The 25,027-nt window shown below is 49.5% G+C and overlaps 1 protein-coding gene across 6 annotated transcripts in view; it reads right to left on the bottom strand.

Annotated features, from left to right (window-relative positions):
• wake (ankyrin repeat and fibronectin type III domain containing protein wide awake) overlaps window positions 1–25,027 on the bottom strand; it is a 284,968-nt gene that overhangs the window by 40,287 nt on the left and 219,654 nt on the right. The window contains exon 1 of one of the 6 annotated variants that reach the window (XM_055069776.2): window positions 10,813–11,678. The exons of 4 other annotated variants lie outside the window; for them this stretch is intronic. In XM_055069776.2, the coding sequence (XP_054925751.1) occupies window positions 10,813–10,942 (130 nt within the window). In that variant the 5' untranslated portion in view covers window positions 10,943–11,678. Of the gene's footprint in view, window positions 1–10,812; window positions 11,679–25,027 lie in introns of those variants that run through there. One more of the 6 variants, XM_055069775.2, reaches the window with a different exon arrangement.

Raw genomic sequence — 25,027 nt, 5'->3', positions numbered from 1 at the left:
GCGACCAGAGGTCGACGCGCGACGGGGCCGTTCGGTCGCCCGCGGCGACTCCGTGATCGATGGCGTTCGCGACGAGCACAGCTAACGGACGCGTCACCGCTTCGGAACGTCCCACTTTCGATGGTCATTCGCGCCGGCACTATAGCTGCCGGCACTATAGCTGCCGGCACTTTTCTGGTCTCTCCGGCGGAGCGAAAGGTAAACACCGCGACTCGTGCCCCGGATGTTACGGGAGGTCGACACAATGGTGGGAAATGGAGTCGGCGTCACCGGTGTGCTGCGACCAAATCGCACCGTGGATGCTGCCGTATAGCTTTCAACAAGAGTTGATAAAAGTTGTTAAAAGGTTGATAAAAGGCTGATAAAAAGTTGATAAAAGGAACTCTGGCGGCAGCGTCTATCACAACTGCAGCTACGGCCGTTCAGCCTGCGTGGCAATGATCGGTATATATGTACATAGTGCATGGATATCCATCAGCTTCGTCCTTCTGGCTTCCAACGACATTGCGTCATCAGGAACTGATGATCTTCAAAAAAGAAGTATACACATGCAACCATTAGTAGCGGTTAAGCATGTGCGCAGAAACCAATTGCGTTGTTCCGTTTAGGCAGCTACGAATCTGGGAAATTTAGAAAGGTAAGGCGTAATAAACAATGCCGCAAGAGCGTCCGAAGCCACGAAGATTAGACAAATCCACGTACTACTACCCATCATTTCGACGGTATCTGAACGATCACTTCGACAGTGTTCCCTCCAGTGATTTTTGCCGGAGACTGCGCGCATAGTGGGCAACGTACGATCACGGCTGCTGTTGAGGCTCCAGGCCCGACTTGCCAACTGTCTCCGGCGCCTGGCCGCGTCGCTCAGTCCGGAAGACGTCGATTGCAGCTCGTCGAAACAGCGCATTGTGTGGCTAGAATGCCGCGTGCGATCGTCCTACCAATTACGGAGTCGGGACGACGCGATTATACTGAACACGCCCTCTCGATCACGTGACTTTGTATTATATAGATATTAACTTTACAGTACATACGGTTGACATTTTGCACGTCGCGCGCTTTCCGCCCCGCGTCAGCTGTCTTCGCGGGAACAGTGGCTAGGATGGCGGACGTCACTGCGTTCGAGAGCGAGAGCGCGTCTGCGTAAACCGCGGTGAGGAAAACGCGGCCTTTCCTTCTCGTTCAACGAACGAACACTCCGGAGGCTCCCACGAACGTCCGTGCCCAGAATTTCTCAACAGCTCGAGTGGGAATGTCACGTTGCCCAATGATGCGACGCGCATGCGACGCTTTATACTGCGGTCCCCCAGTACAAACAAGAAAAGAAAGAAACGAATAGTTCCGCCACTGCGGTACATTAGCGCCGGAGTGCTTCTGCAGCCTCTGCGCCAGCCGAAGTGCGAGTAAAGCGTCAGCCAATTTCCATTTCCCGAGAGCGAATCTGCAAGTCAGGCGGCGAATTAAAGCTGGACAGACGCACCGCCTCCTCCCCTCCCCCTCCCCCCCCCTTCCCCAGAACGCGGGAACAAATACTCGCGCACTTGCAGGCAAATGTAAGAGAGCCCCACGCCTGCCCCTGCCATGTGCACTTTCATTTCGTTACTAGCGGAACTATTGTCGTTATTTGTTTCCGGTAATGTAATTAAGAACGCTGCAGCTCGAGGGGAAGTATGCATACAGATTCCACGCCACGCGGCAATCAGTGTAAGCCCAGCGTGCTTCCTTTCTTTAGATGACTATCATCATCAAGCCCAGTCTCGGCGAGCCGGCCAAACGGAACAGCGCGCCTCGGCAAGGGACGCGGCCGCGGACTCCGGCGACGAACGCGCCCCACAGTCGTCAGCCGAGGAGTCGAGAAAGCACCCTGGCGTGAAGCGCGAAATCTCTCGCTCCAGAGCACGTGCGCCTATAGTCTACTAGAATAATGTTCTAGTTCACCATCATCATCATCATCAGCCTGGTTACGCCCTCTGCAGGGCAAAGGCCTCTCCCATACTTCTGCAACAGCCCCGGTCATGTACTAATTGTGGCCATGTCGTCGCTGCAAACTTCTTAATCTCATCCGCCCACCTAACTTTCTGCCGCCCCCTGCTACGCTTCCCTTCTCTTGGAATCGAGTCCGTAACCCTTAATGACCATCGGTTTTCTTCCCTCCTCATGAGACGTCCTGCCCATGCCCAATTCTTTTTCTTGATTTCAACTAAATTAGGCGCACGTATAGTTCACTATACGTGCGCCTAATGGAAACTGACGCTTGCACGTGCTCTCGCGCTCACGTGCTGCGACACATTGCGCACGCGCCAACCATCTCAGACTTGGCGTTGGCGCGAGTGATGTATGCGGGCGGTTGTGGGCTCCTTTCTTTCCTTCTTTCTTCCATCTGTTTATTTATTTATTTATTTATTTATTTATTTATTTATTTATTTGTCGTGAAGAGTATGGCGTTGTTGTGTTAGTAAACCAAGGTTCGATGCCACTATAGGCAAGGTAATTCTTTTGTGTTTTTCGACAAGGCAGCATAGTCGGGGAGGTTTTGCAACCGAAACGTCGCTATAACTTTTTTTTTTCTTAATTCCAGTTTAGCCGAGCAAGCACTACACATGAGAGAGGGAAATTAAAGGGTGACGCACAACGAACGCGAATCACTGTGCCTACATAAATGGTCCCCAATATTTTGCGCCATATGCCCGCAGTAGTAAAGGTGTCTTTAGCACCAATGGAAGTTGTCTTTTCAAGGCCGCTATCTGGATTTGTAGGTAATTTATCGATCAGGCGAGACGAACGTGAATACATGACAACTAATAAAATCTTATCCCAAAATCACAGCTACAAGGCAATGATCTAACCGAAAAAAAAAGAAAGATAATAATGCAAGGAACGCAACTACCAACCCATTTCACAGCGGCTATGGAACGAGAGAGAGAGGGAAAAAAAAGTAAAGACCTGTGCAGCATAGATACAGCTCGATTCACCATAACTGAAATAACGCACGGTGTACGACGGAGAGGTACTTCTCGACTCCTCAATCCCCCCCCCCCTCCCCCTCTTCTCATTTCCGAATGCGCAAGATAAAATCCCGCAGGTTCGGGCGCTCTTGAAGCAAGCAGTAGCAGGCCGGATATTGGTTAATCAATATACCGTCGCGCCGTGAATCTCCCGAGCCCAAGGGGGTCGAGTTATGCAAAGAAAGGACTGCCGTAAAGTGGGGTGGGAGGAGGGGGGTGGGGAGGTGAAGGGTGGAAGCTGGGGACACTATGGAGCCATTAGAGTGTGTTTATAACCTCGCCACTTGAACGCGCGCTCTTAGTAGAGTTGCGCCACCCCGAGATCAGAGTGCGATAGCGCTCAGCCGTTTCGTGCCGCCTCGCCACGTGCAAGCGGTCGGAGGATTCCTTGTTCTCATCCTTTTACGTCGAATGCCGAGGTCTCGGGTGCGATATCAGGAGGAAGGCTTCATTCGGCAGGCGCCAACTCTCGTTTCGCATTTCTTAATACACGTGATACAGAGAAATGCTATATAATAACCAACTGCTGATGCAATTTGAAGTGAAAAAGGAAAGTTGCAAGAAGAGGCGTAGAATTTTCAATCGGGGTGCCAAATTTTAGGCACACCCATACGGCGTGCCTCGCATCTAAGCGGGACTTATACGGTACACCGTTTCTCCCGCGTTTCCACCCCGGCTCGCAACACACCTGTTCAGAATCCGTCGAAAGAAAGGTGCGCTTTAAACGCGGCTCGCCATCGTCTTGACAGCACGCAAATGAGCGGACATACCTGATGCATCCATACAGGTGATCCTCGAGTTGGACAGCAATGTATACTGTCGCGTGAGAAAAGGAAATAGCAGAACCTCCCCCTCCCGCCTTCCAGCCATTTCACGGAATAATCAGCGGTAATTCTTATTTAATGTGTAGTCTAACGCCTGATAAATGTCGTCAAATATAAACAACTACATCTTCGCTGCTAATAGATGCAAAAATTGAGGTCTGCTCTGGCAGGGAGAGTCCCTAGCTATCTCGCGTGTTCTTTAGGTTGGCAACACGTGTACGCTCCAACTGCGCGTAACAGCTCGAAAAGGATGTGCTGCTGCATCCCGATGGATCGGACTTGTAGGTTTATAACTGACAGGGCGAGAAGAGCGCTCGGGAAGCCCTTGTAGGACCAGCGCGAGTCGTATGGACGAGGAATGTTTAGGGAGAGTGGTTCCGTGCGCTTAGCATTCTATTCACTTATAGGCTGCTTGGTATACGTAGCTTATAGTGGACTCCGGAAAGACGGGACCCGGAGAGCAAGAAACGGGTACGACTAAGCGCGTAACTATAAAAGATATCACTTTATTGCTGTTCCGCTTGATAAGTACAAAACAAAGCGCATACACAACCGTAAGACAATAAAGCAATGGTTGCAAATTCAGCGCTTCACTGAGCCTGTTTCTTGCCCTGTGTCCAGCGTTCCCGCTGTTCGTTCACACTAAACCCGCATGCTCCTTCCCTACTGAGCAGCGTTACAGTATACCATCGAACCTGAGCAGACATACCGCGAGAGGAGGTCCGTCACGCGCATTATAGCTCCACCATCCACCGCTCAGTGCCCGCCATTGCGCATTCAGGGTCCAGAAGCCCAGCCTCCTCCTATTTTTCGTATTCTGCGAGACGTGAATTGCTCTAGACGCCGTCAGCGCGCATACGGCAGGCAACTGGGACGCATCAATCTCGCCTCCTGGAGAACACACAGTCTTCGCCTGACCGTGCACTATTACCAATTACGTAATTCCGAAAGAAGGGATGCATGCCTACAGTGGTGGCATACATGCCGTGATGCGCCTTGCTCAACCACGGCGTGTTACGAACGCTTTCGATTTGCACGAGTATCCCATCTCACGATGACTGTCGGAGTTAATGCGTTAGCGTTCAAACGATGCGTAGCGACGCACCGTATCCCGTACCGAAGCGCGTCATGTATGAGTCTTGTGTACTACAGCCGGGCTCCCCTCTCGCGCTTTCCTCCGGACACGTTGCGCCATATAGCGGCGCGCCTGTTCTCTCCCCATCCTTTTGCGTGGCCTCCGAGATCGCACAGGTGGCACGCTGGTGAGCGCTAACGCCGATAATTATGGCTAGCTTATACAGTCGGTCGTAACGTTGAAGGGTCAGGGGCTGCTGTGCTTTAGGAACCCTTGAGACGCGGGTTCGAGTCAGCTTAGCAACGAAGAAACGTTAAAGCTTTTTTTTTTTAAATTCATCTTCGCACCCGCAGAATCATGGCCGCCGCAATCTCAGTTGCCTGTGCCCTAGTCCAGCGTATATACCATCACAAGACGAAGCGACCAGCGCTCCGGCCCTAATGTATTGCGGTATTCCGTAAGCGGTGATATTTTAAGAACGTCCTGCGGATTTCTAATGTCGGGCGGACGCGCTTTTCCGCAAGGTTTCCCGTCTGTGCAAGAACGGACCCCCAGCGAGAGAGACCGGGATCGTCCGAGGCGGGAAATCTAAGCACGCCGTCGGTCGGCGAGCGATACACAAGCACCGGGAATGCGGATTTCGCTTTGCGATATGGCGCGCACATATTGGCGCACGCGAAGAGGATACGAGGGATTCGTTCAGAATGCCGCGCGGGGCCGCCGCAAGGTCAGCCGCGTGAGAGTGCCGGGCGCGATCCCGGAGAAAATAAGCGCATGCGTTTTATATAAACGGACACCACGTAGACGAAGGTAGCTTAATATGCCGAAGCACTTCTTTTTCGAGACTCATTTTACGTTTACGTGGCGGAATACGGTAGCTTATTTGCGGAGAAAGAGCAAAATGTTCGTCTCTGAATTTCGCGCCCGAATACTAGTGTCGGTATACGTTGGTATGACATCAGGAGCTCAGGAGTGTGCGTTACTAGCGCCACTTCTTCGCCTTATTTATGCCTTTTTCTTTGTCCTTTATCCTCTTGCCCTCATGTAGGGTAAGCAAACCGGAGACGCTTCTGGTTAACGTCCTTAAGCCTTTCCTCTCTTCTCTCTTTCTCGCAGGCTTTATTTAGTATGGGGTATCAGATGCAGGGATTACAAGCACGCGGGAAGCGCTGCTCAATTTGACTTCTGCATGGTCTAAGTTACAATTAGCGAAGAAATGTATATAAAGTAATTTAAAAAATCTGAAACGCACTGTTACACAAAAAAAGCAATGAAAGTAAGTCAACAGAGGTTACGGATGGAGGAATTTGGACATATTCCAGCCGTTTTCCTTCAAGGTAAATTAAGAGAACTCCCGTGCCTTTCGTTCCTGTGAAATGCAGCATAATCTGTACTTATGATAAATCTATTCGCCATTCGCGAGCAGACGCTGTCCGGATCTCTCGACGTCACGAGGTGTTATAGTTCGGGAAGTTGCGAGCAAAACGTGTCGTTTTAACGTCCTTTTTTGGATTGCCCAGTCTTTGCTCGCGCTATCATTGATGTTTCTGGCATTTCAGACGCGTAGTCTATACCAATGTGGCTTAACATTCTTACTCGGTGTTCATTCAGCAGTCGTTCGAACCAACCAAACAAGTCGTGCAGTGTCGAGCGTAGCTCGCATTTCAGACAACTGCAGGCGGTTGTTTCTTGTTCACTTCATCAACTCGTAATTATTTATTTCGACCTACGCTTTAGATGCAGCCTCACAGCGGTCGGCCTTCGCAGCGCCGGACATGGCCGGTGTATGATTAATGTTCCATATTTTCCCCCTTGTCTTATACTCGGCAACAGGCACGTCGATCATGTGGCATATTGCGGCTACCGCACCGTGGCTTCCATGTTAACGAGAAAGCGCGACGAAATTAACGAGGCCAAAACCCGCTTAGCAGAAGCAGACGAATGTATTACGGCCGAGTTGCAAAATTCCGAAGCGCTTAGAGGAAACGGCGCGGCGAAGGTGCTACAAAGAGCGCCCGCATTGGCGTTTGTAACACATTTTCAGCGGACCGGTACAGCGTACATAAAGTATCCCGTGAGGCGGATCTTGACTGCTTCACAGACGTGGTTCGAAACCTTGCCCCTCATAATTTTCGGCGATCTTACCATATAGTAGCAGCGCTATACACCAAAAGCCGCGACGATGCATGACGCGCATCTTCGATGAGCACAATGAAAATGTACTTCGTTCTCACACATAGCATTAATAATAGCGACGATGAAAAATTACGACCGTCGGCGAAGTCCAGCAGCGAAGCCACCGACGTGTACGCAACCCCCTAATCACCTTCAACCAAGAAGGGTAGCAAACCGGAGATGCGTCTGGTTGACTTCCCTACCTTTCCTTCCTTCTTTCTCTCCTCCTCCCGCTCGCCTCGGAAACCCCAAGGATTCCAACGCGATGTGCCTGCCGTAGAAGCGAACATAATTGCGTACCAGGCAGCACTGGTCACGACTGTAGAGATGTGCCGAGAGAGACCGTGATATCAGAGTAAAGGAAAAAGAAAATTCAGCTCGAGAAAATATTGTTCATTTTCTTTTTCGAAAGGACTACGCCGTGCACCTTCCAAGCGTACAAAAAACAAGAGCATAACCGAGAACACGTCCCATCCATCTAAGTAAAGAATTCCACATGGCACAGATACAAGCGCACGCGGCTTCACGGACTGTGCCGGCAGGGCTCGGCGGGAAGGTCGCCCACAGGATCCGGTTCACGAACGGACTACTTTTGCTTTACACTTCCAAGAAAGGCTGCTGTAAGGATTACACGAGCGGCCTGCAGCGGACAGGAAGCCCACGGCAGTTTCGGCGTATGGGGCACGCAATGCACCGCGTAAGCTCGCGCGTGTTCCATCATGGCAGCGCCGAATTGCTCGCCGTACAATATACTCGAGGCGGACGACCACGTCCTGTGGAAAGGCACGCCGGCGCAGCTCGTAGCATTTCAAGGCGACACGTACCGTACGTACACGAAGCACGTACGATGATAACAATGAACACTACAGTGTACTGCGCCTCGGTATAGGTGTGATCCGGTGGTAGTCTTGGCGTCTGGATCCGTAAAACATTTGTACGATCCAACACTCGTAGCGCCGGTGTCTTTTCCTTGACGCGGTGTCTTCGGAGAGTGGGCCCGTTGTACATCCACGGCATGTTCACGGGCTGCCCGAGCACACCGTGGCGGATGACGGTAGCATCTGCATATAGCTGCGGTTGCTTTATGTGCAGAGCGAGCTTCTCATTTTAACTCATCGTAGCGAAAGTTTCGCTTAGTTACAATGCGCATATGTCTTTAAGCCCCTCATTTCTACCCCCCCCTCCAATCTGAAAAACGGTTTCCAGCTTTTTTTTTTTTTATTCATGCGCATCTATTCCTGATTTCTAATCATCGTAGTCTCGCTCGCTTTCTCCATTTCCTTTTATTCTTTTTCCCCTTGTCCGAACGTTCAGGAGGAGACTAAAACAATGTAGCCTGCTCACTTCGACACTCAGCTTACTCACAATGAACATATACGCCCATCCAGACCAGCCATATACAACAATAATAAAAGCACCTGTGGGCAGGCCACGAGCCATCCTTTTTTTTTTCCATAAACATTCATTCATTCGTTCGTTCGTTCACACGCCCTTTATTTTTTCTTATCATGAATATGATCATGAATGATCAGCTGTCTCGGGCTGCGGCCAATATTTCTACAAGGGGCTTACCTTGTCCACGAAAAAAATGCCCCTTTGTCAAGATGTTGGCACGTCCCTTGTTCGACCACTGTTCACTTCAGGCCTCCATAGGCAGACAAGTAAACCTAAGGCACGTACGCCCGGTTTTCTACCGCACGCGGAGGGAATAGGCGTTGAGGGATGAAAAGAAAGGAAAGGACAGAACACTGAAGGCGTCTTAAGAACGAGAAGAAACTCCCAAAAGTGCGAAAGAAAAATGAGTAAAACCTAAGCTGGCACGAACGCGGCGAAGCCAGCGCACTTAGATAAAAAAGCAACATAAATTATTAGGCTTTATGATTCGCTGGTTTGGCTCACGCAAAACTGCCTTAGATGCCCTTCGTCTTTATATATCACGGTTTATTTCTACATGTGGCACACCAATCCACACAACCACCACACCAAATGTGGCACACCAATCCACTCACACACCAATCCGTGAAAAGTTAATAATCGTTACGAAGATGGGATTTTGCTCACCTAATCAAATTAGCGCAAAACGCGACGGCGCCGAAGGTTGCACAAGGTAATGCTTGTTCATTTGCAAATGCAAAGGCAGCGCGAAAGTCAACGACACATATATGCGTTCGCCACTTCGCTCCCTCCGTGGTTACACGCGCACATTCGCCTTCCGCGATATTTCATGCATGAGGTGCGCAAAATTCAACGGAAACATTTTTAACGAGATATAAACTGTGTCTATACCTACTATACAGTCAATGCATGCAGTACTTATGAAAGTGGGCTTTCCGAAAGGTCACAAATTACGTTCGAAGGAAGCAGGCGAAAAAAAAAAAAATGAACGAACAGACACTATTGTCGGGGTCAGGGCAGTAATCACTCTCGGATTTCCTTTCTTGACTTTCACATGCTCTGTCTTCGTATACTCTATTCATATATGCTCTACTCGGTGGCACAGATTAAACTTTACGCTTCGGTTATTCATCCTGCATAAAACAGCGTTAGCCGCTCTTGAGCCTATTATCTGCGGGCTCTCACCATAGAAAAAGCTTGATCTAGCGTGTTGCGCAGCCCTTATATGCAGAAATCGAGAAATACTAAATCGTATTATCGATATCCACACAAGCACTGGATTTCGTGTACGCTTGATGAAGCGCGTAATACAGTATCCGGACGCTGTGCGCAAAATGTAGGCAAATATATTGCGGCGTCTAACATGGCTTGACACTTTCAATTTCCCCAATATTTTTCTGGTTTCCCGAGGCAGTAATTCCATACAAACTCCTATAGGCCTCTATGACGCCGACGATTAAGGCGCCAGAGAAGAATAGTGGTTTGTAGCAAGCCAAATTACTCTTCCAGCCCATAATTTTCAACAACTGCAACAAGTAAGCTGTAAATCGGGTGGAACTCGTTATCAGAATTTTCTGTCATGATATTCCAACCACCCGGCCAAGCCTACACTCTGAAAATCTGCAATAGCTACATTTTCATTTGCCGATTGAGTAGGTCGAGTCGTAAAACTCGCTTTCTTCTAGCGTACCACTACTAACAGCGCCATAGTCAATGTAGGCAGCAATTTCTTCGTTACAAAGCAACCAATACCCCGCTCTTTGCCTGAATTCACGAGAACAGACAAATCTCCTGGAAATGTCACATTTTCCAGATTTTCCCTGATGATATGCATACCCCTATGTTAGTGAGAGGGAGAAAACAGAGAGGGAAGGACAGGAAGGCCGGCTGGCTACCCTGTGCGCGGTTAAGAAGTAAAAAGAATGGAAGATGACAGAAAAAAAGACGCGCGATAAAATAAAGCGCGCAGACAAACGCGAAATCTCTCGAAGTCTACCACAACATCCCCAAGTCATCCAGAAAGGCGAGCAACCCGTTTAAAACTCCTCAGGGATTATGACGGTCAGGACCAATGTCCCAGTCTATCTGGCGACGTGAACAGCTCCTTTCTATGGGCGCGCCGAAGCGAGCGCGTAGTCGCAACGGAGACTTGCACGGAAAGGTCGTTCACAGTGACAAAGGAAAGGCGGGCGCAGCTGTCGCACGCATGCAGGCGACCACTACACCTACGCGACAGGTAAAACACCTGCTCAGCTGCGCCCCACCAAGGCATTCTTGCAGGATACAGCCCAGGAATGTCGCTATGTATGCTAACCTCTAAAGATATAACGAAACTTACTCACTCCATTTCGGGTAGCATATGCGCGCAGAAAAAGACCAAACCACACAGACTGCAACTCGATACCACGGCGCACAGCGCGGATTCCTATTTCGATGCGAATCCAGAGCACAAACCGACGCCCTTGCATCACTGTTCGGGTGCTGAGCGTATCTGCGCATTATTCGTCGATACGCGCAAACAGCCTTGGATGACCGCGATATCACGAAAGCCCCGCGAGTCGGCTAACAAAAAACACGTGTGCGAAAGTGGAAGCTGCTGCGGCACGAGAATCGGCGCAAGGTCACTGCGCCTTAGCTGCAAAAAGAAAAAAGAAAGAAGAAGTACATAGTCCACGTGGCAATCTCCTTGGGCTGCGAAGTGCGCGGTCCTCTCTGCAGCTATATCCAGTCGAAAATAACCGCGAAGTTGCGACAACGCGAGAAAGGTCGCGAGTGAGCCATAATGCAGTTGCTTCTGCGAACGCCCCGCGATGTCAAACTGGCATTTTGTATGCGCACCTTGGCAAATGTTTCTCAAGTGGCGATACCTACGCCAAAGAAAAAGAAAATGAACTAAAAAAAGAAGGACGAGGAAAACGACACGGGAGAACACATTTCATATAGAGCACACAATTTTGGCACTGCATTTGTGAACTCCACACAATAATATTTTAATGAACGTGAAAATAGTCTGCCCCTGTATGAAGCGTCCGCCAATACCTTGATTTCGTCGAAATGGTTCATCTTGACAGCTTTCCGAAAAACGCCCGTCCTGTCGCATGTGTTCCTTTCGTCTTTAGCGCGTTTTCTATCAAAACTGTCAAGCGTTCATCCGTTCGCGCGTGCTTGTTTGTTTGTTTGTGTACGTCCGCGCACTCGTGCGTGTTAAATGGTTAAATGATTCACGTGATTCACTCTCCAAAAGCGCACGTTTCTGGTAACCTGGATGAAAACAACTGCGCCCATGACAATCAAACCTTAAGTAACAGCCCAAATACGGGTTCTTTAAGGATGCGGCATGAAAGTGGCCATTCGCCTACCCCTTCATCTTTCTCCCTTCTATACAAAAAGATGGCGTTGGGCTGCTGATCACGAGGTCGCGGGATCGAATCCCGGCCACGGCGGCCGCGTTTCGATGGGGCGAAATGCAAAAACACCCGTGTACTTAGATTTAGGTGCACGTTAAAGAACCCCGGGTGGTAGAAATTTGCGGAGTCACCCACCACGGCGTGTCTCATAATCAGAAAGTGGTTTTCGCACGTAAAACCCCATAATTTGTTAATCGTGTAAGCGCAGCGGCGCAGTTCCCCAGGTCCTGAGCTTTCAGCAATTCACTGTACTACATACAACGAACCGCGTGGCGTCGCTTTCGACTTCTGCCTGCCAACTCGGCCGCCACCATACAAAAAAATATAAAAAAATTAATACGAAACGAGCACGCACCGCAAACGAGTTCACGCAAACTCGAGTATCCCCACTTCACGCTCAGCAACGCCGAAACGCTGCCGACATAGATCCAAATCTGCCGCCTCGGTATACACACACGCCGACATATAGCCTGATCGCGGGACTCTTCGGGCAAACGGGCCGACGGAGCGTGCAGAGCGTTGGCGTGGCTCCGTGTGCATATCGGTATACGAGAGAATTAAAGCTCGGCCAGACCATGGCCGCAAGCGTCGGATTGAAATGCAGACCATGCCTCGATACGAGTCTACGATATACGAGCAAACGGCGCACGACTCGATGGACGAAGGGGCCCCGTGTGTACGCCTGGCCGATACACGATAAACGTTATGGCGCCCGCAGCCTTGCCTCGATAAGAGAGATACGCCTTTTTTTTTTTTTTGTCCCCGATGTGATCCTCCGCAATGCCACGTGGGTTCTCGTTTTGCCGCAACACATCGTATCGCGGAAGGGCGGGCGGAAAATATGTGCATAAAAAACGCCAAACGCTCACAGCCGATGGGCCGCTGTCGACAAGGTGATGACGCCTGAATAACCCATTTCACAAGTGATAAATACGACCGCTTGCCGCCGTTATTCAACATCGCCATGGCACTTCAGCTCGAACCTCTCAGATCGCAGCATCGTGCATTTCCTGTTCCGGGCATTGTGAAACGTAGCTAATTACAGCAGCGTGACATTTGGAAACGCTTCCTTAAGGCATTTTTTTTTTTTTGCGGAAGCTGTATTTGCGATCCACAAGCACTTGACTTCGCACGTAGGTTTGCCATTGTAGATCTCCTATTGTTGCTAACATTGATCTTGGTCGCCACCGTAGTTATGCAACGGCTGCTTGCGAAATTTTGCACCGCTCGTAAAAGTTAATTACAGATGCTCGGAAGCGCTTCATTGCGAAATGTGACGCAATCAAGCGAAACACTACGACTTTTCTGTACACATTACCTATAGCGTGCCCCTTATTTTCGTTAAGTGCAAACTTTGTGTAGCATGCGGTTACCTCGGGAAACTGAGAAACAGCGTAAAAAAGAGAGAGAGAGAGAGACAAAGAGGAAAGGCAGGGAGGCCAACCAGATATCGGTCTCCGGTGCACATAACACTTTCGAGCACATGTTTAAGGATTCTTTTATAAAAGGGTGAATTTCATGCTCAAGCATTTAACTTAGCACACTGATGCGGCAGGGCTTTTCCCGCACATTTGATAAATTTGATGTTCGCGGCGTCTGTAGTTACGTCAGGGCAGCGGGATAAATTTTGCGCCGCTCGTAAAATAAGCTCCTAACGCTCCACAGCGCTTGCGCTTACTGCAAAAGCCGCAATAAACCCACCCGCTTTGAACCTTTGCCTACACATTACCTGGTCCTTGCTTTCACCAAGCAGACAAGGCACGTTAGTTCACCGAGGACAGCGGGCGAACGTCGTATGACGCATGGAAATACTGTGAAGGCGAGGGTTCATGAATAACTTCTAACGCTCCTAATTAAGCAAGCGACATTAAAAATTCGGGACACACTGCACATGAGACACCTCCCATACTTTTAAATAAGAGGATAGTGTCACGCAGAGTTCTTTCCGGGCATCGGGAAACGTACCTGATAACGACATCGCGCGATATGGAAACACTTCTTTCGGAATTTTTCTGCAAAAGCTGTATTTCCTTCACATGCACTTAACTTCGCACGCATGTTTTTCATGGTATAGTCCGCCTATTGTTGCCGAGTTTGCTCTTGATGGCATATATATAGCTATGTCATGATCGCGGACTAAATTTTACTCCACTTTTAAAACCCAGTCATAAACTTTCGAAGCACCTGCACGCATAATTTATAGGAAATTCCGAAATTAACCGCCATATTCCGAGCTTTGTGTACACATTAGCCATATCCTGTCCCTTATTTTAACGAAATATAAACAAGGTGCCTTGTCTAGTCTACCGAGGGCACTGGGGAAACCAACTGCAAATCTGTTATAACACATGAAAAGAAGGAAAAGATACGAGGGTTCAGTAATCCTTTAAAGTGCGTTTATTTGTACTAGGAGCGCCAAAGTTTCCCCACAAATTACACTTAACATTCTCACTATTTCCACTGAATTTGAAGCCGGTGTCCTGTGCGATTGATTTAAGACTCTCAGAAATATAGCAAATAGCGGCAGTATGACACTCTGGAATGCTTCAATAAGTAAGTAACTTCATAAAAAAGTTGTCATTATAAGTTACAGAAACGAAACATTTACCATTCGTCGCGCGCGACACGCTTCCTCATCCAACGAAATATAAGCCCCATGCTTCGCACAGTTCGCCAAGGAGACCGGAGAACAGCAACTACAAGCTATGTATAACGCATAAGAATTCAGAGAACATCAGTACAGAGTAAGTATTTTTAAAGCAAGTAATCACCCTAGACACTTCAAACTGTCGGCAAATGCCACCCATAGAATGGACCCCGTATGTTCAATATATGAAACTTCTGCCATTTAAGGTCAGCCCACAGAAGAAATAAAAATTTTTAAACGTTTCATATAACGTCTCTACATGGGCCAAGAACGAGGATTTAGCTATTTTCATTTAAATCCTAGCTGACAGAGACATTTCAAAATCTGCCAGCTTATTCCACTTAACAAGCCCCACACTTCCTCAAAATATAGACTTTCTTAGTGACTTATTGTTTTTTTTTGTAAACCCGTGAAGATTGTCATATAACGATTCTGAGCGGTCGCAGTCACAATAGCAGCTTCGCTGTAGAAAACACGCATGCTGTCAATTGTTTGCGCGCCTTGAACAAACACCCCCGCCTTTTACTGCAAACGCGCGCTCATGGCATCCAGTCAAGCAGTCGCCGGATGCTTGGCACCACCGGTCGGCTATAGAGACTCGGGTATATTTCAGCAATGCGCGCGATTCGCGCATACGCGACGCCCTTGCAAGACGCATGACGCAAGAAGCGGGATAGCCATTGCACACAGGGCCAGTCCCAAGCGTTGACCGCGCGGGCACACGACGCTGGAAGCCTTTGGCGGCTGCGACCAAAGTAACGAGGTGCCCCCTTCTCTCTGTACACCACGTGGTTCCCAGCAAATGAAGGCCTATCGTAGAGCAAGCGCCGAAACGCTATAGCGACCACGCCAGTGAGACTGCGCAGAGGCCCGCGATGTGCCTGCGCGTAAACATGTTTTCATCGCTATACCATGAAGTTTATGATACGGACGCGGGTCACGTGTTCGAACGTAAAGCCCCGGTGGAATGTAGCCTGTCTTTTGGCGTCTGTTTTGAACATTGAGAAAACAGAAAAAAAAGAATCATTCTGCACGGTGCTAGTTACCGTACATGCGAACAACCACCGCCGGTATGCGACCGCTAATTGATCGCGCAGAGATTGCATCGCCCTGGGGACGGCAAGAACCGCCGATCCTGTTTCCCTCGGCTGATGTAACTGTATAAAACGAGGAGGAAAAAAACAGACCTCCAAGAAAAAAAATATGACTCGTGTAAAACACCGGAAAGCTAGCTATAGCGCCAGCCATCATGACGTCTGCGAGCTCATACTGTCGATGCCGCATTCTTCTCATAATTCCCGACACAGCGGAAAGATGAGAAAGAAGCTTAACGGTTGGAAGCACAGCGGCACGCGGAGACGTTGACGCCGCTTGGCGGGAGAGTCCTCACAGCTTCCCGTTTGGAAACACGTGTATAGGCCGAACACGTCGCGACAGCGCGGCGTCGCAAGCGACAGTCGCCGGCGCAATATATTTCATCCGGAGAGGGACAGATAAGGGGGAGGGTTGCTGGCCAATGTACGCGTGTAGGGTTAAGCGGCAGTCCTTCGGAAAAAGTAAAACCGCCGCATGCGCGGTCGTGCGAATAACACGATGCATGCCGCAGAGTTTCCGCGCCAGTGTCGCCACATTAGGTAACACCGCCCGATAAAGTGAAACAGCTACACCTGGCGCTCGGTCGCGAGTGGGCTGTGTGTTTACGTGCCTGAATTCTTCTTTTTTTTTTTTGCACCCTCGGCACGTTGAACTTGTGAAACAAGACGATCCTGGCTCTCAATCACGTCCGCGATGTTTTCCCTCCGTACGCGCGAGCGGCGACCGCTTAATGCTCGGCGCGCGTCCGGATCATTTAGGCAGGGGGCGGCCGACCACGAATTCCGAACAACTTCGACGTCACGCCTCCTTAAATGAAACCAACTCACACGGCGCCAGCACAAGCGGGCTCGCTGCCCTTGAATGTCTCGCTCTGTTTACGATTGCCCTCTCAAGCAACCGGGCTTTTTTTTTGTTTCCCGCGCCACGGAGGTTTCGAACTTGTTTGCGCCGCTGTTTCCCCGCAGATGCGCCTAATTTCTTTGGCAGGCGTACCGAGCACCGTTATAGCTCTTCCCGATAACGAGCGAAGGCACGGAGAAACGAGTAGAGACATGGCCCGTTACACAGCCTGAGGTTGGTAATAGAACGAACAGCTATATCTATATTGCATCATCGCCGACTGTTTACTGTGTTTTGAGAAGTCGCCACCGTGCGTGTTGCGAGAACAAGTAGCTGCGATGCGTTTTCGTTCGCTGAGACGAGCCGAGCAGAGCTCGCCGGTACGAGCGGTATTGTACCCGGCGTCACGAAGATGTAGGCAAAATGAGGACGCAATTGTCCATATATATATATATATATATATATATATATTAAAATACGGTTGGAGAATTGGGGGCGCGGCATATACAGGCGGAAAGCACACACAAGGAAATGAATGTTCCTTACGGCTTCAAATCGAATGGTTTGTTCAACACGAACTACGGATCCCAAGGGCCGAGAGAATAAACGTAGCAATAAATACTGTGTTAGGAAGTACTATCCATCACCTCGTCTCAAAGGCGATGCTCAATCAATCACTGAGTCGATCCCGCCGCTCGTTCGGTACGTTCTACCACCGGCTTCACGCAGTACAACGCGAGACACGAATCAAGTCAACCAATCAAGAAGGGTAAGCAGCCGTGTATTGCGAAAAAAGGAGAGGAGCTTGCCCATAGTGAGCCGCTAATGAATGCTTGATTCAGGGAGCGTCACGCCCGAAGTTATCCTCAAGTTTTCCTCAAGAAGTTATCCCCGAAGGGATTAGCTGTGGACAACGAGCGAGCATTTTCTCCCTCTTGCATAGTTCCTCATCGACAGATGCAACCCGTTGCTTTCACTGCAACGCAGGGTAATAAACGCCGGCACGGAGTGTGGCCCTTCGAGCGCATGCGGTAGCCGATGTGTGGCACACGGCCCGGACAGGCACATGTCTCGGGAACGTGGCGAGTGAATTAAATACCCGCCGCTGGGTGCACCGCTGCAAGTGGTTCTTGTATAAAACGACTATATTTACCGTCCTTTGTTCGAGCCACCGTCCATCTGTCCCACTGCTTGACTCATGGAAGAAAAGCAGTTTTCGGCGAGAATACGCCAGCGCTTCGCCAAATATGAAAACGGGCTGCCGGTTGCACGGATTACAGCGATCGCGATGCCTCGGCGTGGGGAAAAAAAAAAAAAAAAAAGAACAAGAAGCTATAAAGATTCTGGGCGCGTTCATCTAAGGCACCTGAAGCTGAAGCTTCCGTGATACACGTCTACAAGTCGATGCAACTCATATATATATATACAAAGCAAGAATGGTAAACGGGGCAAGTTGCTACTGGTTCATAATAAACAATAGCGCAACAAACCCGCACAGAGGAACACACACTGAGAAGGATATCGTCGCTCGTGTCGAATGTTACATGGGAGGGCTCAGTGCCGTCTCACACTGTCGTTCTTGCCTCCTTCCCTGGGCGTGTTTCTTTCTCTTTTTCCTTTCCTTCTTCCTTGCACGACTGTTAACTCATTTAAAAAGGACATACTGGTTCCGCTATCTGAAGTAATCAGGATCGCATCAAAAATTTTTTTTTTTTCTGACAAGAAAAATGATGCGCAAAGCCAGTCACGTTCGAAAGGCCATAAGCCTCGCTTTTCTTCTCTCGACGCTGGCGCCAGCCATATCTGCGCCGGGCCCCCAATCGCTCTATAAATCAGTTATTTATGAGTGCTGTCAGAAGGGCGCTCGGCGGAATACCTGTATACGGAACGTGCCGCGACGTTGTTTTCAACACTGGTGCGAGGCGCCAAACGCTCGTGTTGCTTATCTTGTTTTCTCGCCCCGCTGCGCAACAAAATTCCTCACATTTTCTCCCCGCTAATCAATTAGAACCCAAGGCCCTCGAACGGCCTTCGTTTAGCCAGCGGATTATGCTTCGGCCGCTTTGCAAGCGGTCATATTTTCCTGCACACTCCGCAATACGAAGTCTTTGGTAGATTGTACAAAACACCTGCCCATCTTGTCTGTCAATCAAGAAACGAGAGCCCATTACGTGTCCTTTTTATAGAATTTAGAAGACCAAGCTGTCCGGGGTCCGCCACTAGTCCTTCTTTGAATCTGTTCAGCTTGCATTACGCCCAAAGGAATTAGTGGTGGACAACGGACGGGCCTTTTTATGGTTATAATTCGTCACTAGCCGGCGCGATATATATGTAAATTCCCTTGGAAAAGTTATGCATGGCATTCCGTTGTACCTGAAGAGAAAGTCCACTGAAATCGAGACCAATTCAGTAGAGAGGTAAAAGGAGTTCTGCAACGATGTTTGTAAGGAATTTCGCTTGTAATAAAGATGTTTGCGTGGGGACTTCTCCAGGTTACTACAAATAATAGAGGAAATAGGGGGGGGGGGGAATAAACAGTGATAATTTTTGACTGACCGCCCTCCATAACAGCGGCGGACGTAAGGTTTTTCGTGATGGCCACCAACATAGTGATTAATTACCAAATTTCTTACTAATCGACTTAATTATTGACCCTCGAGGGCATGTTGTAAATGCAGAATGGAACTCAGCTGCACGTAAATGAAGTGGAACCAAACTCTTGTGTACGGGGCTAGTCCCACGCACTTCTCCTTGGCGCACCGTCCTTTTCTATCCCTGGAAACGTGGTTCACATTGCGCAAGACCGAAAATCTAAAGTTTCCGAGAACCTGGCTTCATCGCTCATCGGCCCACATACGCACAAAAGCTCTTCTCCATTTTCTGAAAGCAACACACTCGCACGTAGACGATCTAAAAATCCTACCTTCTCTCTCTCTCGATCTCTCTTTCTCCCTATCACGCCCCTCTCCACGCGTAGCGACGGAAAGTGGGAAAAAGTCTGGTTAACCTCGCTAGCAACTAGCAGCAACCAGCAGCGACTAGCGGTGCCTTTTCTACTCTCTTCATCTGACAGACTTTCGGTATCTGCAGTTGACATGGCTGACGTGTAGCGAACCAAACCTCCGCAGACCACCCCCACAGAGCCATTCTGACGACACGATTAACGCCGGCACCGAGGCAGCCGAAGGGAAAAGTATATTACACCGGTGGGTTCCGGGTCAGATGCATTTTTCTTTCATATTGCGCACAAGAAAAGTAAGATGAATTGCAAGGATATACGCGCATGCCGGAACCAAGATTGCCGCTCTATCACCCAGTTGATTTATGCGTGCCGCTATTCCATTAATACAAATTCTGCTTAGCGTGTGCCGGTATTTCCTGCTTTGGCATAGCGCCAGATCTGTGCCACTGTCGCAACAGGGCGGCGCTGTAGTTCCCTCCTGAGATCTTAACGGAATCTTAACCGGGACGGGGCGTCCCCGTTAAGATTCCATTCTGTGGAAGACATGGACACCCGTGTACTATCAAGATGACTTCTTGGCTCTTTGCGTGTAGCCACAGCGTTTCGTAAAATAATCGCTAGAGGGAAATTTGGCGCCAGTGTCTACGTGGGCTGCAAGTTCAGCCGGTACGGGAACTGTGGGTAAGTATGCGAAATTGCCTAAACTTCATCCTTACGGCTTCGAACGACTTTGTCACACTACAAATGGATCATTCTCAACAATATATTGCGTCGTAAGTGCAACAATTTGCAGGGATTATGCGTTCGCAGGTGTACTGACTGCCTTTGGTTGTTGAGAAAAGAAGTTAGGACTTCTCGGAAATTTCGAAATACAAAGCGCGACGAATAAAAAGCCACGGCAACGTCTGAAGCCACAAACACGAACATTACACAAATTCCCATGGCAGCCGAATGATCACAGAGTCACGTGACTTTCTTGTAGTAATTTTAGAAGGAAAGTGCGCGTGCAGCTTGGCCTCGGAGATCGCAACGGCGCACCTTTCTCGGGGGCTACGCGTGCCGCAACGCCATTTCGTCGAAAGACCGCCGCGTAGAGTGATTTCCCACAGCCTGCAGCAACGAAAATTTTCCCGTGAACCACTGCGTGCGGCTCGTGGGAAAAGCTATGCTCGGAAACCAAATCCTCACTTTGCCCTCACCCCGTGCCCCGCGCTTGGAGAACGGGCGTACGCGCCGTATCTTATCCCGCAGGCTCGGATTCCACAGCTTGCACGAGCGAAGAAAAAAATAAGGGAGAAATTTCTTGCCGGTGCCAACGCGTAATTCTCGGGACGTCATACGAAAAAAAAAAAAAAGAAGGGAAATGGTCGACGTCGTTTAACGGGAGTGACGTTCGTTCACTCGCCAGTCGCGTGGGTCCTAGCGCTCACTCTGACAATACGAGAGAGAAGGTTTCGTTCGTTTCGAAACAGCCATTCTCGAAAACGTCCAGCTCAGAACCACGCTCACTGATGACTGCTATAGAGTTCCAGCGCGGAAAAATCATTTATATATACAGCAAAGCTTTCGACGCTAGTCATCCCGCCGCGGACGCTGGCAGTCTTGTATGCCTGGAGATAGCATATATACGATGTCTTTATTGGCCAGTTTCCTGCTCCCAAATTCACTGCTACGTGACGCCTGCCGTTTCCGGAATGTTACACTCCACGGTCGTGAGTCCCAGAACGATGTTTGCTACACCTGCACAAAAATACCCGAAAAGGTGGATGGAAGGGGGGGGGGGGGGGGGCGGGATGCAGTACGGGCACCGCCGTAGCCCAATTGGTAGAGCATCCGACACGTCAAGCGAAGGTTGCGGGTTCGTTACCAGTCAAGCCGTTCACAGCGACTAAATCGGCAGCAGAACCACCGATGACAAAAGAGAGAGGGAGAGAGAGAGATGGGGCGGAAAGAACAAGAGAGAGCGTTGCAGGAACGTGTAAAAAGTGATATGCAGTTAACAGATCGACAAGCGCTAACAGCGGTTTAAAATCCCAGCGAACGACGAGATGACTTCCGGATTCGACGACTACAGCGGCAGCGATAAGCCGCAGGGCATATATATATATATATATATATATATATATATATGGCCTCTCCTTAAACAGATGCGCAGGGAACTCATTCAAATGCAAGGCCGGAACAGCACGCGAACTATGCCGCGCACAAGTGGTTTCGGCACAGTGCCGTCGGCGGAGGCGCTCTTCTCAAAATCCGGTCACGCGCTCCCCCTCGAGCGCGCACGCGGCGCGCGGGACCGCGAGAATCCCGTGGGGACAGATGCCACCGTTCAGGCAGGCAGCCCACTCCACGTACAGCGCGCGCTGGTTAAGCGGTTGGTTCCACGCGGAACCGAGGCTGCACATCCAACCCTCCTCCCCGTTCCCCCCGCATTTATAGCTAGCTAGGCGTCGCGTCGTGAATTCACGATGACCGTAGATTCCTTTTTTCCTTCGTTCGTCCGGGGCGGCGACGACCGACAGTCGGGCGCCGGAGGCGACTGCACGTCGCGCTATTCTGAGGGCTAAAAAAAAAAAAAAAAAATGGTGTTTGAATAATAAGAGAAGCGAGCATATACCGATCGGCTCGCCAGTGCTGTCAGCAGCGTGAGAGCAACCGCGACACAAAAGAAGAACGAAAAAAAAAAAGAGAGAGAAAGCTTAGCAGTAGGGAAAGAAGAGGACACTGAATTCGAATAACGGCACATTCCAGTGCCCCCTTTCTTTAGCTTTTCTATTCTCGCTTCGTGTTTTTCTCTTTCTTTCTTTGTTGCGAAGGTATTCTCGTTTTCTCGAGTTGCATCCTCCTGGTTTTGCTCCCCGTAGCCTCGGGCGGCGGGAGGAATGCGCCGAATGTGAAGAGGAAAAACCCATCGGCTGGCGACTTAATCGCGCGCGTCATCGGTCCCCAGTAATACAACGGACTAGAAATTCCGCAATACGATGTGCACCGAGATCGTTGTCTTGCTGGTCATGCATGTAAGTGCATGCCAGAGGAGAGATGAGCGAGACAAACGGGGCACGCCCCCCCTCCTTCCCTCCTCCCCGGCTCCGATGTAAGGCCTGGGAATAACGCTATCGAGTATAGGGCCGACGACGAAGATAAAGAAAAGGGGGGAGAAATCACCCTCTGTATTGTGTACCTCGCTCTGTATATAGAGAAATACGACGATAAAGAACAGAATAACGACAGAAATACTACAGAAATCGTGGCAATATGCAACGAGGTTTCATGTTGTATATGATAACAGACTTTAGGGTGATCGACAATACGAGTACGGGCATTATATGCTGCAGTCCATATGTGAAGGGGCCAGACGGCAGGAGACATACATAATTCAGCCCTCTGTTAAACAGAACGCCTAATTAGCATTAAGCCATCGATTGCAGCGAGATATGCGCTAAAGGGCTGTGGATTACTTTTCATAAGCATAAACTTTACCTAATGCACAATATCGGCCATGTTTCCTCGGCACAGTCGAAGCAATGTTGCAATTAAAATGCATCTATTGTCGCTTGGGTGTTCCCCTCGAGCAGAGTGAACCATATCTGTATCCTTACTGTCATGAGGTAACGAAATACGCAGATGTATAATAGCAAAAGAAGTGCAAAACTAGCGATGTTGTGAATCGGAAACCGCACCTTTTTTTTTCTCATTTATTTATGGAAGCGGGGCGAGCTCGTGAGAAACTTCGCCATGTGCGCGCGTCGCGAAAGTTATTCCGTTCGATCGTTCGTGCACAGGCGTCATTACGTCTCTGCCGACAGGCATGGCACACAACGCTAGCAAAAGCGCGAGCTTGAATAGCGTTGTAGAGTCAAGGACGATTCAGCACGGGGGAAACGCAATCGAGTGCGAGCAGCGCGTGCTCATATTTGGCGAGACGCATTAGCTTTTCGTTTTAATGCGCAGAACATGCGCGTGTGCGAAACGACCAAAGAAGATGCTTCGCAGAGCGAGTTGGCATTCCACTATTGAGGTAAGCAGCCCGAAAAAAAAATAATGCTTCATGCGAAGGAAAGAAAGACGGACGCATCTCTGAAAAAAGTATATGGTACGGCAAGCAAAATTAAATTCTGCGGTTTTTGAAGTACCCGAACAACGATCTCGTTATGAGGCACACCTTAGAGGGGACTCGGGAATAATTTTGACCACCCGGAGTTTTTTAACGCGGACCTAAATATAAATAGGTACACGGATGGGTTTCGCATTTCGCTCCTATCGAAACGCGACTGCCCTGGCCAGGATCGAACCCACAAACTCGAGCTTAGCAGGGTCACGCCGCAGCCCTATAGGCTACGATGGCAGATGGCCCGCCAAGAAGCTTGCCTGTCTTGTAGTGTTCTTATTCTTTTCCGCGCTGCTTGTCTCAAGCAAAAATAAATAATTAAACAAATATAGAGGATGACATTTTCTGATAGTCAAATCGAAATGCAATGGTTCAACGTGTATACACTCGTTGCCCAAAATAGCACGTTGACATTTAGAGGTATAACTTTGGCTCCCGTGACCCTTCGAGGCTTTCAGCGAAGTTTGCACGCAAAGTGGCAACCATTGTATAAGGCCGCGCGCTTTCTAGCATCTCTTGCGCTGCAGGTTGAATTTCGACATTGCACGCGTAGTTGCCGGAGTAGGCACGTCAACGCGGCTCTGTACTTCTCAGTTATTGCTCTGCGGGATGCCTAAAACGCGCTTTACCGACTACGTTTCTCAGGACTTGGTTAAGTTAGGTTAAGACTTGCTTGGTTAAGTAGATTTGTGCGGTGCATTCAGTGTTCTCCCAGGAAATCCGTAATTGTTTGGCTGTGTTGTCAACTGCTCACATTGAAACAGTTTCACGTCTCGTCACTCTAATCAGTCGCTTTCGTAATGCCGCGCTCAAGATGTATTGTATTAGAGAAGAAAGAAACTGCAACCGAAATTCATTTTAAAACCCGACGTTGCGGAGCGAGAGCAGCTGCTTCAGGAGTGAAATGGCGTGAGGCGTAGCAATGCTTACAGGTTTTTTTTTTTTTTTAAGTTCTTTTGACAGGCGCGCCGAGACTTTTCGCAGCCCTTGGGAGTGCACGGCGGGAAGGGACAGTTGTTCCCAACCGGGGAGATCCCTGCCTAAATGTTCACGTTTAGGATCTCAGGCCCTCCGCATATGCGTGCGCGAGCTCACCGCGGCTTTCCTCCCCTTCCCCTCCGTCTAACTCATCTTTCTATTCACTCTCTCCCGTCCCCCAGAGCAGGGTAGCCAACCAGACGCATTTCTGGTCAACATCCCTGCCTTCTCTCTTTACTTCCTCCTACGCCTCTTGGAACATTTTACCCGATCAGTCGTAGCAAGTGGACGCAAGCTCGAACTGCTCGCCTAGCTTTCTTTCTTTCCTTTAAATGCATAAGCGTTTCTACGCTTGCCAAACGAGGAAACTGTTCGTCCTTCCGTCCGTCCCGTAAGACGACCGCTTTCAAGATGGCGCCCTCAGCAGAGAACCAATTCACCTTCCTACTGCCTCTCGCTTCAACGCCAACGAAGTGGTGAGACCAAAGCGCTCACGGAGCTCTCAGCACACGCCGC

This window comes from Dermacentor andersoni, chromosome 8 (assembly GCF_023375885.2).
Source record: "Dermacentor andersoni chromosome 8, qqDerAnde1_hic_scaffold, whole genome shotgun sequence".
Taxonomy (NCBI): domain Eukaryota; kingdom Metazoa; phylum Arthropoda; class Arachnida; order Ixodida; family Ixodidae; genus Dermacentor; species Dermacentor andersoni.
This window is presented reverse-complemented; position numbering and strand designations above follow the sequence as displayed.